The 13,161-nt window shown below is 39.7% G+C and overlaps 1 protein-coding gene across 1 annotated transcript; it reads right to left on the bottom strand.

The window, feature by feature from the left end:
* Positions 1-632: 632 nt before the first annotated feature.
* On the bottom strand, positions 633-6,973 carry LOC306937217 (uncharacterized protein; the record flags this gene model as incomplete). Its single annotated transcript, XM_079520883.1, has 10 exons — positions 6,909-6,973; positions 5,749-5,769; positions 5,546-5,619; positions 5,270-5,404; positions 4,251-4,419; positions 3,525-3,813; positions 2,404-2,471; positions 1,545-1,618; positions 1,338-1,381; positions 633-690 (listed from the first exon to the last, which is right to left on the bottom strand). Exons 3-10 carry the CDS (start codon positions 5,615-5,617, stop codon positions 633-635), a joined length of 909 nt encoding a protein of 302 aa, XP_079377009.1. The 5' UTR covers positions 5,618-5,619; positions 5,749-5,769; positions 6,909-6,973.
* Positions 6,974-13,161: the final 6,188 nt, after the last annotated feature.

Here is a 13,161-nt window from a genome sequence, read left to right as displayed (position 1 = left end):
GAAGGCTTTGAAACATATGCCCCTCATTTTGTACTAGCATAAGTATAAACTCTGCATATGGTTATATTGTAAGGAATAGGGTTATAAACATGTTATAGAACATGTATTATAACCCTATTCCTGTACTGTGTTTCACCCACTGAGAGAGACGAGTTGTTCAATGGCTAACAGACTAGGCAACGTTTCAAAACAGAACTTCTGATACCTATTTCTGTTGCTATTGTTACACACCTTGAGTTCCTGTTCATGCTTTCGCTAACCATTAGTAGGCTTATTGTACAGTAACAGATCTATAACACAATGATTCATGTATGTGCTTTGTGTATTGTCATCGTGTTGTATTGCATACTAAGTACACGTTAAGGTACAGGAAGAAATAGCATGGTCTTCACACATTTTCTGAAGTTTCACCAATCATTATCAATTTTCAAAATACCTACCAATTCAATAAGAAAATCTAACAATCTGAGCAGTGGAACTGTAAAGATGTTAAGTGCAATACTTTGGCCCCTGCAGCTAATTGTATAGGGTGAGTTCCTTGCCAACACAGCCCTACTGAGCAAATGATGAAACAGTGATTTATAAACAAATACTTTATTTGTACATACAAAATCAAAAAATCAAAAAAAAAATCAGGTCTTCAGGAGGACATCCTTTGTAGGGATCCAGGAGGGCGGGAAGGTTTTATTGCTGAAATGAAAACAGATGATAGTCCTATGAAATACCAAGAAAGTGTAGTATATCACTCCGCATCTCCTTGACAGCCAGCCTATTTATCTCTATGGTAGTTTGCTTCAGCCGGTAGAATTTGAGCTTGGAGAGTACAGAATATTCTCCGTTGTGAATTTCTGCACATGCAATATAAAAAACGAATAAAGCACCAAGGGGTCGATGGCTGTCAAGGAGTTTAATCCTTAAATTGACACCCTGTGTCAAATAATTGATTTCAAAATACTGCTGGTATATTAAACGAAATACAAAATAAATTTCTGATCTTGTACATGAATCACCCAGACACCTCAGGTGCCCATGCAGGTCAGCCTGCATGGTAAACCATCCTGCTCCAGTGAATTCACGCGTCTTCTGTGAAAACGTAGAAGACGCTCAGGTCCCTGTGATTGACAGACTGAATTCACGTGACCGGGATGGTTTACCAGGCTAGGAAAGGTCTGCTTGAACGTGGGGAAGCATTAATTAGTGTTTAGACACCACATATAACAAATAAAACTGCCTTGCTTTGTAATAATAACCTATTTGTAGATGCTTCTTCCAGAAAATATATATATATATAACTTTATGTCAAATCAAATACATCAGAGAAACAAAGTTCAAGTTACCATTTGGGGCATGGGGCCCAATGGACCAGGGACTGTTTCTTGCCCTTGGGTAAAAGGAAAACAGGAAAATAAAGTACAAATTAAATAAAATAATTACTCCCAGCTTCTAAAATGCTGTCAGCATACAACCAAAATGTAATTGTTTTGTTTAATATCAGAGCTCAAACTCTACATGTTCCAAATACTTCATATACAGTAGATACTAACCTTTCTGGTGCGGCTCTTTTTATCAACGTACACAATTGTGTACGGTTCCCCGGGGTTGTTGTGAAAGTCACAATCTGTAAGCACAAACCATACCACTTCAAATTTATTTGTTACACAATTAATTTCTGTATTATACCCTACTCACTCACATACTGTTGAGCCTCCACCCAGAGGACGTAGTGCCTGCCTTCTACTCTTTGCACATTCAACACACCGCTCCGCTGCTGACATGCACTGCCTTACCCCGTAAGTGAAGTGACACATATTACCTCTCTTTCTTTATCAGTCAAGTTTATGTGTGTAGACTCAGGTAGACAACATAAGAAACACTTTACATAGATAAAGAATGCCATTACAAGAGCAGTGTTTTCCAAAAAGTACACCGACATATGATAACTCAGAGGCTGGGGTTAGACAGCAGCATACTAGAATTCTGAGACTCATTCAGTCGACACAGAACACTTTTCAGGCCCTATTGAAAAACCTGATTAGATGTACAAATTAAATGGGTCTGCAGAGACTTCTGGCTTCTCCATTTACCCAAGCGTGGCCTTGAAACTGGTTCAGTTCAGTTTATTTCCAGCTCTTTTGAACAAAATGTGCATACATTGTGCATTTAATGCAATTTGGGCAAGACATGATCACAGTCATAAGTCCAAGGCACAAGTTGCCAAGTTCAGTTGACTTGTCAGATTCAGAGACACCCTCTATGGTGCAAGGTAATGGAGTCTCACCTAGACACAGATTTTGACCAGAAGGTCAAGATTCAATGTATCCCCTGAGCAAGCACCATTAGTGCAATCATATAAATGGCAACATATGCACAGGAATCCAGGATTATAACAATAGTCATTCATACCATCATCCCCGTTCTCCTCACTCTCCTCACTCCTCTTGGCCAAGATGGTCACCACAGGGCCAGGCGTGCTACATGGAGGGGAAAAAAAGGGAATTAAGGCCTGTGGTCTTTGCCTCGCAAGCCAGGTTCTCAAACACCACGCACCTTTCCAGTCTCTGGTCTGGTCCTCATACCCAGAAGTTATGAGGGAATGCCTACTGAGTAGCAAAAAACTACTTTCTGGCCTTGACAGCCCATACATGCAAACAGAAAAGTCCTATATGATTGCATTACACTCACTTTGCCACTCGATCTGCCATTCACTTTATGCATGCGCATACCCTCTATTGAAATGAAATTTAAGTTGCTGAGCAAGAGCAAAAGATTGCCCACCTGTTCTGCATAGTTATGATCACCTCTATTGACTTATGCAGACCGTGGCCATCTTGAGATAAGAGTTTGGAAGCGCTCGCTTTCAGCAAAGCAACGTCCTGCTGCTTTCTGCATTTGGCTATGTGCAAATTCAAAACAGTTGGTATGCAGGGCAGGGCCATTGAGTGATATCGAACGAGCGCTTCCAAACTCCAACACATAAATAATCACCTGCAAGGAATTGCAACTAGTTAGCAACCTGCAATTAACTTAAAAGGAGAATTCCATACTAGAGGCTTTCTTACCTTTATTTGTAGTTGTTACGTCCCCACCAAAGAGGTCCAGGTGTTATTTTGTGCAAAAGTGCATTATTGGCTATTTCCCCTACCATAAACCCTCAATGGGGGTTGGGTTTTTGTGCTAAAATTGGCTTATTTCCATCGAAATAAGTAGTAAAGTGTGCCACTTGGGATACTATTTACATTCTGAAGAGGATACAAAAAAAAAGATTTTTGAGCGATGGAAATAAGCGAATTGGCACAACACCCCATAGCCCCATTCAATTCAATGCAATTCATTGAGGGCTTATGGTAGGGGAAATAGCCAATAATGCGCTTTTGCACAAAATAACACCTGGACCTCTTTGGTGGGGACGTAACAACTACAAATAAAGGTAAGAAAGCCTTCTAGTATTCTCCTTTAATGGCAAGATGGCTGCGGTCTGCATATACTCAATTGCTCAGCATCTTCTATTCTGTATCGTCACTTACCTTGTAGTTGGTCCCTCCTTCTTCTTCTTCTTCTTCTTCGGCGGCTCAGCCGAAGAAGAAGCTTCCTTTGCCTCCACCATCTGTTCCTGCTCCTTCCTGCTCTCTTTCCCGTCCTCTTCTCTGGCCTCACCCATCTCTCCACCCTCTACTTGTCCATCCTCATCACCCATGTCTTCCTCCATCTCTCCACCCTTCTTCTTCGTCTCAACTTCCTCTGCCTCCACCATCTCTTCCTGCTCCTTCCTGCTCTCATTCCCGCCCTCTTCTCCGGCCTCACCCATCTCTCCACCTTCTACATCCCCTACTTGTCCATCCTCATCACCCATGTCTTCCTCCATCTCTCCACCCTTCTTCTCCGTCTCAACTTCCTCTGCCTCCACCATCTCTTCCTGCTCCTTCCTGCTCTCATTCCCGCCCTCTTCTCCGGCCTCACCCATCTCTCCACCTTCTACATCCCCTACTTGTCCATCCTCATCACCCACGTCTTCCTCCACCTCACCCTCTGCATCCCCTGCCAACTCTGCCCCCATCTCTCTCTCCTCTACTCTCTCGCTCTCCTCTCCTTCTCCTATGTCCTGCGTGTCTCTCCCCTCTTCCCTCACAGAATTGCATGCTTTTAAAGAACAAAAACAGAAAAACAAAAAAGGTATAGTACATTTAAATATGCTCCATCTGGACATAATACAGGACCAATGTCATGGATATAGATATCGTGCTCTAACCTACCTTGGAGTAATCCCTCAAAAAGGGCCAGCATCTTGCGCAGTAACACATGCCCCTCTGGGGGAAGCTGAAAGGGAAAGTGCATGTCGGCGTTCCAGCCGGCATTCTTTCCCTTTGTGGGCTTCCCCCAGAGGAGCAAGGGAACGTGCCCCAATGCCTTCATTCTCTCCACCTAAAGCAATGAAAAGCATAACAGCAAACATTGTCATGGCAGGGTCACAAAGCCCAATGAACGGCTATTTCAGCTGGTGTCGTTCACTGAAAAAAGCCCTTTATGCTTTAGCCTGGCATGGCCAGACTAATATCACAATAAAACTTTATTTGGAGCACTTTTCATGACATGTAGCTCAAAGTGCTTTACAGAGCAATGAAGAAAAAATAAAAGCAAAAGCATGATACATTCAAATAATATCAAAAAAGGCAGTGAATAAGGCAAAACATCGAGGACATGAATAACACAGGATTAAAAATCAATTAAAAGCAAGTATTAAGAAATTGCTCTTGAACTTTAAAGCCATCTATCTACTGCCTGTCTTAGGTATAATGGGAGTTTATTCCAAGCCGTAGAGACAAAACCGTTTTTTAAAGGTCAACCACACCTACAGTATGCAACTCCTGAGTTGCACTGGTGTGGTTGACCTTAAAAACGGTTTTGTCCCAACCCTTTGGTGTGGTTTGGGCTTAAGACAAGACATAGGTTGTGCAGGTGCTACATGGTTCAATTTCTAGTCATGTTTTGACCAAATTGACATTTCCACTCTCCATCTAAGACTGCGGATATCCAAATCAGAATGCTTGTTATATTCCAAAAGTTACGCAGGCACTTATGCTATGAGGCCAACTTTCTGACTTAGGCAGAAATTATTTTGAATGTAACAAGCATTCGGATGAAGGGAAACACCATAAGTCAATAAACCAAGTCCCTAAATAAGACAAAAACATTCATAGTATAAAACTACAAAATAAATACAATAGACCAAAAATACAATAATACAAAATAGAAAGAAAAAAAAATGTATTACCATCTCCAATGCACGGTCCACGACTTTTGAGCCATTGCCGGCCTTCTTGGTCTTTGCTGCCCACTGGTCAGCGGTTTTGCGGAACAGAACCAGGTTCCTGGTGTGGCGCTCTTTAAAGCCCAACAGCTGCCCACACTGTGTAAGTGAGAGAGAGAGCAAGGATGAGAGCACTATAAGAGGTACAATTAAGATACAAGGGTTCTCTTAAAACGTAGTCAAATTCTATTTCAAATGCAGTATATGCTAAAGGCATACTGTACTGTATATATTACCTACCTTTTTGCATGTTTGAATGCCACATGGCATCTTTGCCTTGCATTGGTGGCAGGTCCTGGTGTTAGAGGGCATTTCTACAATTATTATTTTAAGGGAAAGGGGGGAAACAATTACTTAAAGCAGCACTAATTAAACATTGTAATGAATATAATGTACATTTCTCCAATCTGTATAGTAGACTACGTTATAATATAATAACCTACTCTTTTTGTGCTTGAGCTTCACTGTGGGGGAGAAAGAGAGAGAGAGAGAGAGAATTAACATACATAACTACACTATATTATACTGTAATCCTAAATAACTATGTAATGTAATTGTCGTCTTTATTCTATCTTATTTATTTATACAAAAAAAAGATGTATTTTGGCTCCTACAATTTTGATGAGATTTGAATTACAATGACCAAATGACTCAATTTGACATAAGGTAATATTAATACACCACATGCATAGAAATAGTAATCTAGATTCATAGTAAACCAAGAACCACTACCTACATACCTATCTCTATCTAACCTAGTGGTTCCAAAAGTGGGGTCCGTGGACCCCCAGGGGTACCTGAGGGAGTTCCAGGGGGTCCCCAGCTAAATTATAGTTTGGAACCAAATGGACCATTATGGGTCTGTAACTCAGAGTCTACACAAATGGAACCAAATGGACCCGTTCCATTTGTACACTCTCAGAGTTAAAATAACATTGATTTTACAATATAAATTGGTGGTCCCAGAGATATAAATGCCATTAAATGGGGGGTCCGTAGACTAATGCATGTCAAACTGGGGGTCCTTGAAATTAAACTGTAAAAACTTCTCTTATGGGGGTCCCTGGCATGTCTTTTCAAATGGGGTATTGCATTGTGGTAAGGGTTTGAGCAACACATGAGGTGATCCTCTTAGCATACCATGTAATGAACTGTATTTTCATTAGCCCCATATGTGCCCTCTCCCTACGCTCATTCTGTAGCTCCGAGCTACAGAATGAGCGTAGGGAGAGGGCACATATGGGGCTATATTTTCATTTGCTTTTTCTGCAAACTGCAGAAAAAAGTACTCATTCAATACATATAGCTGCTGAATAGCCACCGCGGGGCTACAGCGTCATCTAGCATGCTAAAAAATACAAAGATAAATTGCAAATCTGAGACATGGTCCCTAACGTAAACAACATCAACATCAACAACAATGGAGCGTTCACACGGGCAGATAAAACGATGCACCGTTGTGAGTTGATTTGGTTAGCTACATGCATCGTTCCGTCTATCAACGTGATTTCGCTGGCTTCCATTGACAACGAATGGTAGACCGCATCGTTTAATCTGCCTGTGTGAACGGGCAGATCATCCATAATCCATAATAAAAACTCACCTTAAACATACACCTGAAAAGCTGCTCCTTGTTCTCCGGAAGTCGCATGTGGATTGTGGAGCGACTCCCCCCCCCCCCCGTCCCGGAAGTTCCATGTGGAGCGAGCCAAGAAATAACAACAATAATAATAATAATAATAATAATAATAATAATAATAATAATAATAATAATAATATAGAAGCAGTAAATATGTAGGCCTACAGATTGTTGGGCTTTCTATTAATGTATCATTAATATAATAATAATAATAATAATAATAATAATAATAATAATAATAATAATAATAATAATAATAATAATAATAATAATATAGAAGCAGTAAATATGTAGGCCTACAGATTGTTGGGCTTTCTATTAATGTATCATTAATATAATAATAATAATAATAATAATAATAATAATAATAATAATAATAATATAGAAGCAGTAAATATGTAGGCCTACAGATTGTTGGGCTTTCTATTAATGTATCATTAATATAATAATAATAATAATAATAATAATAATAATAATAATAATAATAATATAGAAGCAGTAAATATGTAGGCCTACAGATTGTTGGGCTTTCTATTAATGTATCATTAATATAATAATAATAATAATAATAATAATAATAATAATAATAATAATAATAATATAGAAGCAGTAAATATGTAGGCCTACAGATTGTTGGGCTTTCTATTAATGTATCATTAATATAATAATAATAATAATAATAATAATAATAATAATAATAATAATAATAATAATAATAATAATAATAATAATAATATAGAAGCAGTAAATATGTAGGCCTACAGATTGTTGGGCTTTCTATTAATGTATCATTAATATAATAATAATAATAATAATAATAATAATAATAATAATAATAATAATAATAATAATAATAATAATAATAATAATAATAATAATAATATAGAAGCAGTAAATATGTAGGCCTACAGATTGTTGGGCTTTCTATTAATGTATCATTAATATAATAATAATAATAATAATAATAATAATAATAATAATAATATAGAAGCAGTAAATATGTAGGCCTACAGATTGTTGGGCTTTCTATTAATGTATCATTAATATAATAATAATAATAATAATAATAATAATAATAATAATAATAATAATAATAATAATAATAATAATAATATAGAAGCAGTAAATATGTAGGCCTACAGATTGTTGGGCTTTCTATTAATGTATCATTAATATAATAATAATAATAATAATAATAATAATAATAATAATAATAATAATAATAATAATAATAATATAGAAGCAGTAAATATGTAGGCCTACAGATTGTTGGGCTTTCTATTAATGTATCATTAATATAATAATAATAATAATAATAATAATAATAATAATAATAATAATAATAATAATAATAATAATAATAATAATAATATAGAAGCAGTAAATATGTAGGCCTACAGATTGTTGGGCTTTCTATTAATGTATCATTAATATAATAATAATAATAATAATAATAATAATATAGAAGTATTATTATTATTCTAAGTAGCACAATGGCTGAACTATTATAGCATTTAGCTTCCAGAGTGATTTACACATACATCAAATACATAGAAATAGTCGTCAAACATCATCAGTAGTGATATATATTTTATTGAGTGTTGTTAATATTGCAAACCTATCGATTTTTTTTATTTTCGTGACGTGACGTCACTGACGAGCAACGTATAGAAGTGAACGGGGAGGAAATCTAGTACATATCCACGGATTGTCCTCGTGACGTCACCGACGAGAAACGTATAGAAGTGAACGGGGAGGAAATAAAGTACATATCCACGGAATGTCGGGGAATCTAGTGTCATATGCACGCATTTGCTGTGTGCCAATCCGTGCTATTTCACCGTATTTGGGGGAGACCGGGTTGGTTAAATGCACCACGCCACGCTTTGAGCTTGTAAATGTGCTACGTTTGATACTTTTGTGTGACACTGTAGTATGAGAAAGGAGGACATTAACTTACGAAAAAAGCATACAAAAGTTAGAATATGGACATGAGATGTTTCTGCCAGACGGCAACAAAAAAAAGATGTAGTAGGCTACATTAGAAGTAGCTTCACTATCAACTACATCTGGAGATATACTGTAAAGTGTTCTGGCCGGCTATGCAAAATATGATAATGCAAACACGGACAGAAAATCGTAGTTACGATGCAAATATTCTTTATTTTAGAGTACTAAATGATAATGCAAACAGGAAATAATTCCTACTACCTGGGTGTACTGTTCTAAGAGCTCCTTGAGAGTGTTGAGCCTCTGGCGCTGTGAGACCCTCATCTGCTGAAACAGTTTCTGTTGCTGTTGGAACATCTGAAACAAGAAATGATGACTTTCGTCATATTATTACCAGCAGCTTTTATATTTGCGGCGGTGGTGGTCCACAGTAAAAAAAAAGAAAGAAGCAGATCGAAGCTCCCAACGTGTGAAGATATGAATATGATGCAGTGTGAGCTTGTATATAGGCTATTTTAACTATTTTTGATTATTATATATTTTGTAAAGGAATGGTTTTGGTCATACAAGGTTTTCACCTGACAGCAATATATCTGACTGTATCAGTATCAGTCAGTTTGACCAGATTGCATTCAAATTGGCTACTAATATGAGTATGAGGTTTCCACTTGACAGCACTCACGCAGTTGGTTTGATTGACACCCGAACACATTGACATGTCAATCTTACCTAAAACAAGAGTCTAAAATGTTGTAGTTATGGGTCCATTTGGTTGTATTTGTACACACTCAGGTCACCCATTCTCCAAACCATCATATGTCGCATGATTGGGGAGGTTGGCCGTAATTCTACGGGTGGGGAAACACCAAACAAGGTGAGAGATGCAATGGTCCAGTTGATTAAGGGTAAATCCCCAGGTGATGGCCTGCCTAATGAGTTTTATCTCTCTTGCACAAACAATAGTTGACCTGCTAACCTCTGTGTACATCAATGATGGAATCATAAGGAAGGCAAAATCCATTCATCCTTTTACCATGGTGTTATATCTCTATATCTCTATATAAAAAAGGGTCCTCATATAACTTAGGTTAGAAAGAAATCCCCTGGCTTTTCTGCCGTCTGTCTGTCACTTTGTAAAAAAAACACTCTGATCCTGCCGTCTGAGGCTGAAACTTCCCCTAAAAAATGCCCAAAAAGCTCCATCTGGTGGCAGAATTTATACTCGAGAACTGTCTTATTTTGAAAGAACTGACACCATTAATTTCAACAGAGGAACCGTCTTATTTTGAAAGCCGTTTTACTCGGAACCAGTGCAACAGGAAGTGTAAAATGGAAATGTAACGTGTCCCGTGAAAACATACATGTTGTAAGCAGCGATCATAGCATTTATAGTTATGAGCCTCACGGTGATCATAGCGTTTATATTTATGAGCCTCACGGTGATCATAGCGTTTATAGTTATGAGCCTCATGGTGATCATAGCGTTTATATTTATGAGCCTCACGGTGATCATAGCGTTTATAGTTATGCGCCTCACGGTGATCATAGTATAAAATAGCTCAAGGCTGTATTGCTGATTACTTAGCTTAGGACCCCCGCAGTGGTGTCCGGTTAGAACTTAAACCAGGATGCTTTGACTTCTGCCTTCTCCCTGAAGCCGACCCTCTATATATTCTCCGACCAGGCTTGTCACGATGACTAAGCCAGTTAGATCTGTCCATATATGGTTCTACCATATCTATCTGATATCAGCACTAGGTCGGCTCGGGCCCAAATATAGGGACTGTCATACTAAACATGTCATATGTCATATAGCCCACGTCCTAGTCAGAGTCTTCGTTACAGCCACCCCAGATTTCACGTTGAAATCTATACCGCATCCAATTTTCCTTTCTTTCGGTTAGGTTCTAACAGGCCAGGCCTGGTAGTTATCCAGCAAGGGAAGCTCTCGAAGATGTTAATCTCTCTCCATTAGTCTGCTGACGATCTGTGTATGCTGACGATCTGTGTATGCTCACAATCCAAGCTATTTGGCGATCAATGCTCCCTCAATATTATTGACTTGGTTTGGCTGTACGGCAGGAGATACCTCGGAAGATACAGCCACCCCGTGCAAAACTTGAAGATCTCTCATGATTCTGATACGCAACTCTTCAGGTTGACCCTTCAATCCGACCTGCTTGGCAACTGTGTGTAACAAAATGGTTCGCCCTGAACCATCATCCAGAACTGCATATACTTCCATTACTTTGCCACAATTGCAAATTAGAACTTTGCACACCTTTAACATGACATTTCTCCCTTTAGGCGGTGGATAGCCCACATGCAGGAACTCTCCTGCTATAGTCAAGATTGTAAAAGCTGGCTGCGGTAATTCCTCTTGTAAATCCTGTCCCGTCTCGATCTTAGGTGTCCTAGGGTTCCCCAAATGTTCATCTGCTCTCCGGTTCAACCGGCTCCTATTAATACTGTGAAAAGCCAGGGGTGCCTTCCACCACAGTTCACTCCTAGTCTGTAGTTTACAGTTTCTTGCCTGATGACGACGTCCATTGCTGATAACACAGCTTCATCTGTCATATCAAATCTCGTTTCGCCATTAAACTCAGTCGTTTGAACCTGCCGCATACCCCAAGATGGTGTGTGCCGCTATTACAGTACTGAGAATACGGCTTCTTGCCGTCTTGCTGGTTACTTGGTGTACGATCGGCAGAATTGGGTGCTACTACCATACCATGCATGATGACTGTTCGTCTCTGGTTATGCTCATGGTCATTTCTGCGAGAGTGACCGTCCAGCCTCCTTGCTGGACTACTTCGGTCCCTATGAACCTGGACTTCTGGTCTGTCAGCTTGCACTTTCATCTCGATATCCTATCGGTGAACGAAGCCTCTGCCGTCCTCCGACTGCTCCAACATCTATGGGAGGGTTGATATAGCTCCGATGCCCTTGCATCATCATGCTGTCCAGACAATGCTCTCATGATATCCACCAGAGCCTTCTGGCCCTAATGACATCTAAAGCTCTAGGTGAAAGCCTTCGTTACACTCTGCCACCCCCAGATTTCCCATGGAAATCTGTACCATATCTAGAAGGCTTAAACAGTAGACCCCTCAGGCCACCCCAATACAAGCATACGGAGGCTTGAACATCAAGCGTCAGCCATTCAGACCACCCCATTGAGGGCGTCCAGGCGTCCCGCTTTCTTTCTTTGATGTTACGGTGGGTCATAAAAACCTCAAGATCAAATCACATGCCACCCATTAAGGGCGTTCCCTGTCAATGGGTCAGAGTCAGCCAATCCGTGCAGTTCCAGACCCTGCTGCTCACCTAACGGAGCAGCCAGGACCGCCAGAGCTATCAGGCTCTGGCAGCAACTGGGCGGTCTCACAGCTTCGAGACGCTGCTGCTCACCTAAGGAGCAGCCAGGACCGCCAGAGCGTTCGTGCTCTGACAGCAGGGGGGGATCTCACAACTTCGAGATACTGCGGCTCACCTGCGGAGCAGCCAGGACTGCCAGAGTGTTCAGGCTCTGGCAGCAACTGGGTTACCATCTGGTTAGACATTAGAATCTGGCCACTGAGTCATATAAGCTATTCAAGGTATATGGGTTGTAAAGCCAGATACCTTGGTTCGTATGTGTCTGGAAGACTTCAGCATCCCGTTACTGCGGTAAGCCCTAATCCGTGCTTCCGAAGGACCATATAAAATAGCTCAAGGCTGTATTGCTGATTACTTAGCTTAGGACCCCCGCAGTGGTGTCCGGTTAGAACTTAAACCAGGATGCTTTGACTTCTGCCTTCTCCCTGAAGCCGACCGACCCTCTATATATTCTCCGACCAGGCTTGTCACGATGACTAAGCCAGTTAGATCTGTCCATATATGGTTCTACCATATCTATCTGATATCAGCACTAGGTCGGCTCGGGCCCAAATATAGGGACTGTCATACTAAACATGTCATATGTCATATAGCCCACGTCCTAGTCAGAGTCTTCGTTACACATAGCGTTTATAGTTATGAGCCTCACGGTGATCATATAACGTTTATAGTTATGAGCCTCACGGTGATCATAGCGTTTATAGTTATGAGCCTCACATCAAGCTGGTTTTGATCAAAAACGCACCTGGAAGAAGAATCCCAGTTTAATGGATTCAAAATAAAAATCACACCTGTGTGAAGTGAGGGGTGCTTTTATCATCGTACATTACCATGCCGTAAAATATAAACTATTCTATCTATTTCCTCAGACACTATGACATGACAGCTC

This window comes from Electrona antarctica (assembly GCF_951216825.1).
Source record: "Electrona antarctica genome assembly, chromosome: 14".
Taxonomy (NCBI): Eukaryota; Metazoa; Chordata; class Actinopteri; order Myctophiformes; family Myctophidae; genus Electrona; species Electrona antarctica.
The sequence above is the reverse complement of the archived record's forward strand: the minus strand, read 5'-3'. Positions and strand labels throughout refer to the sequence as shown.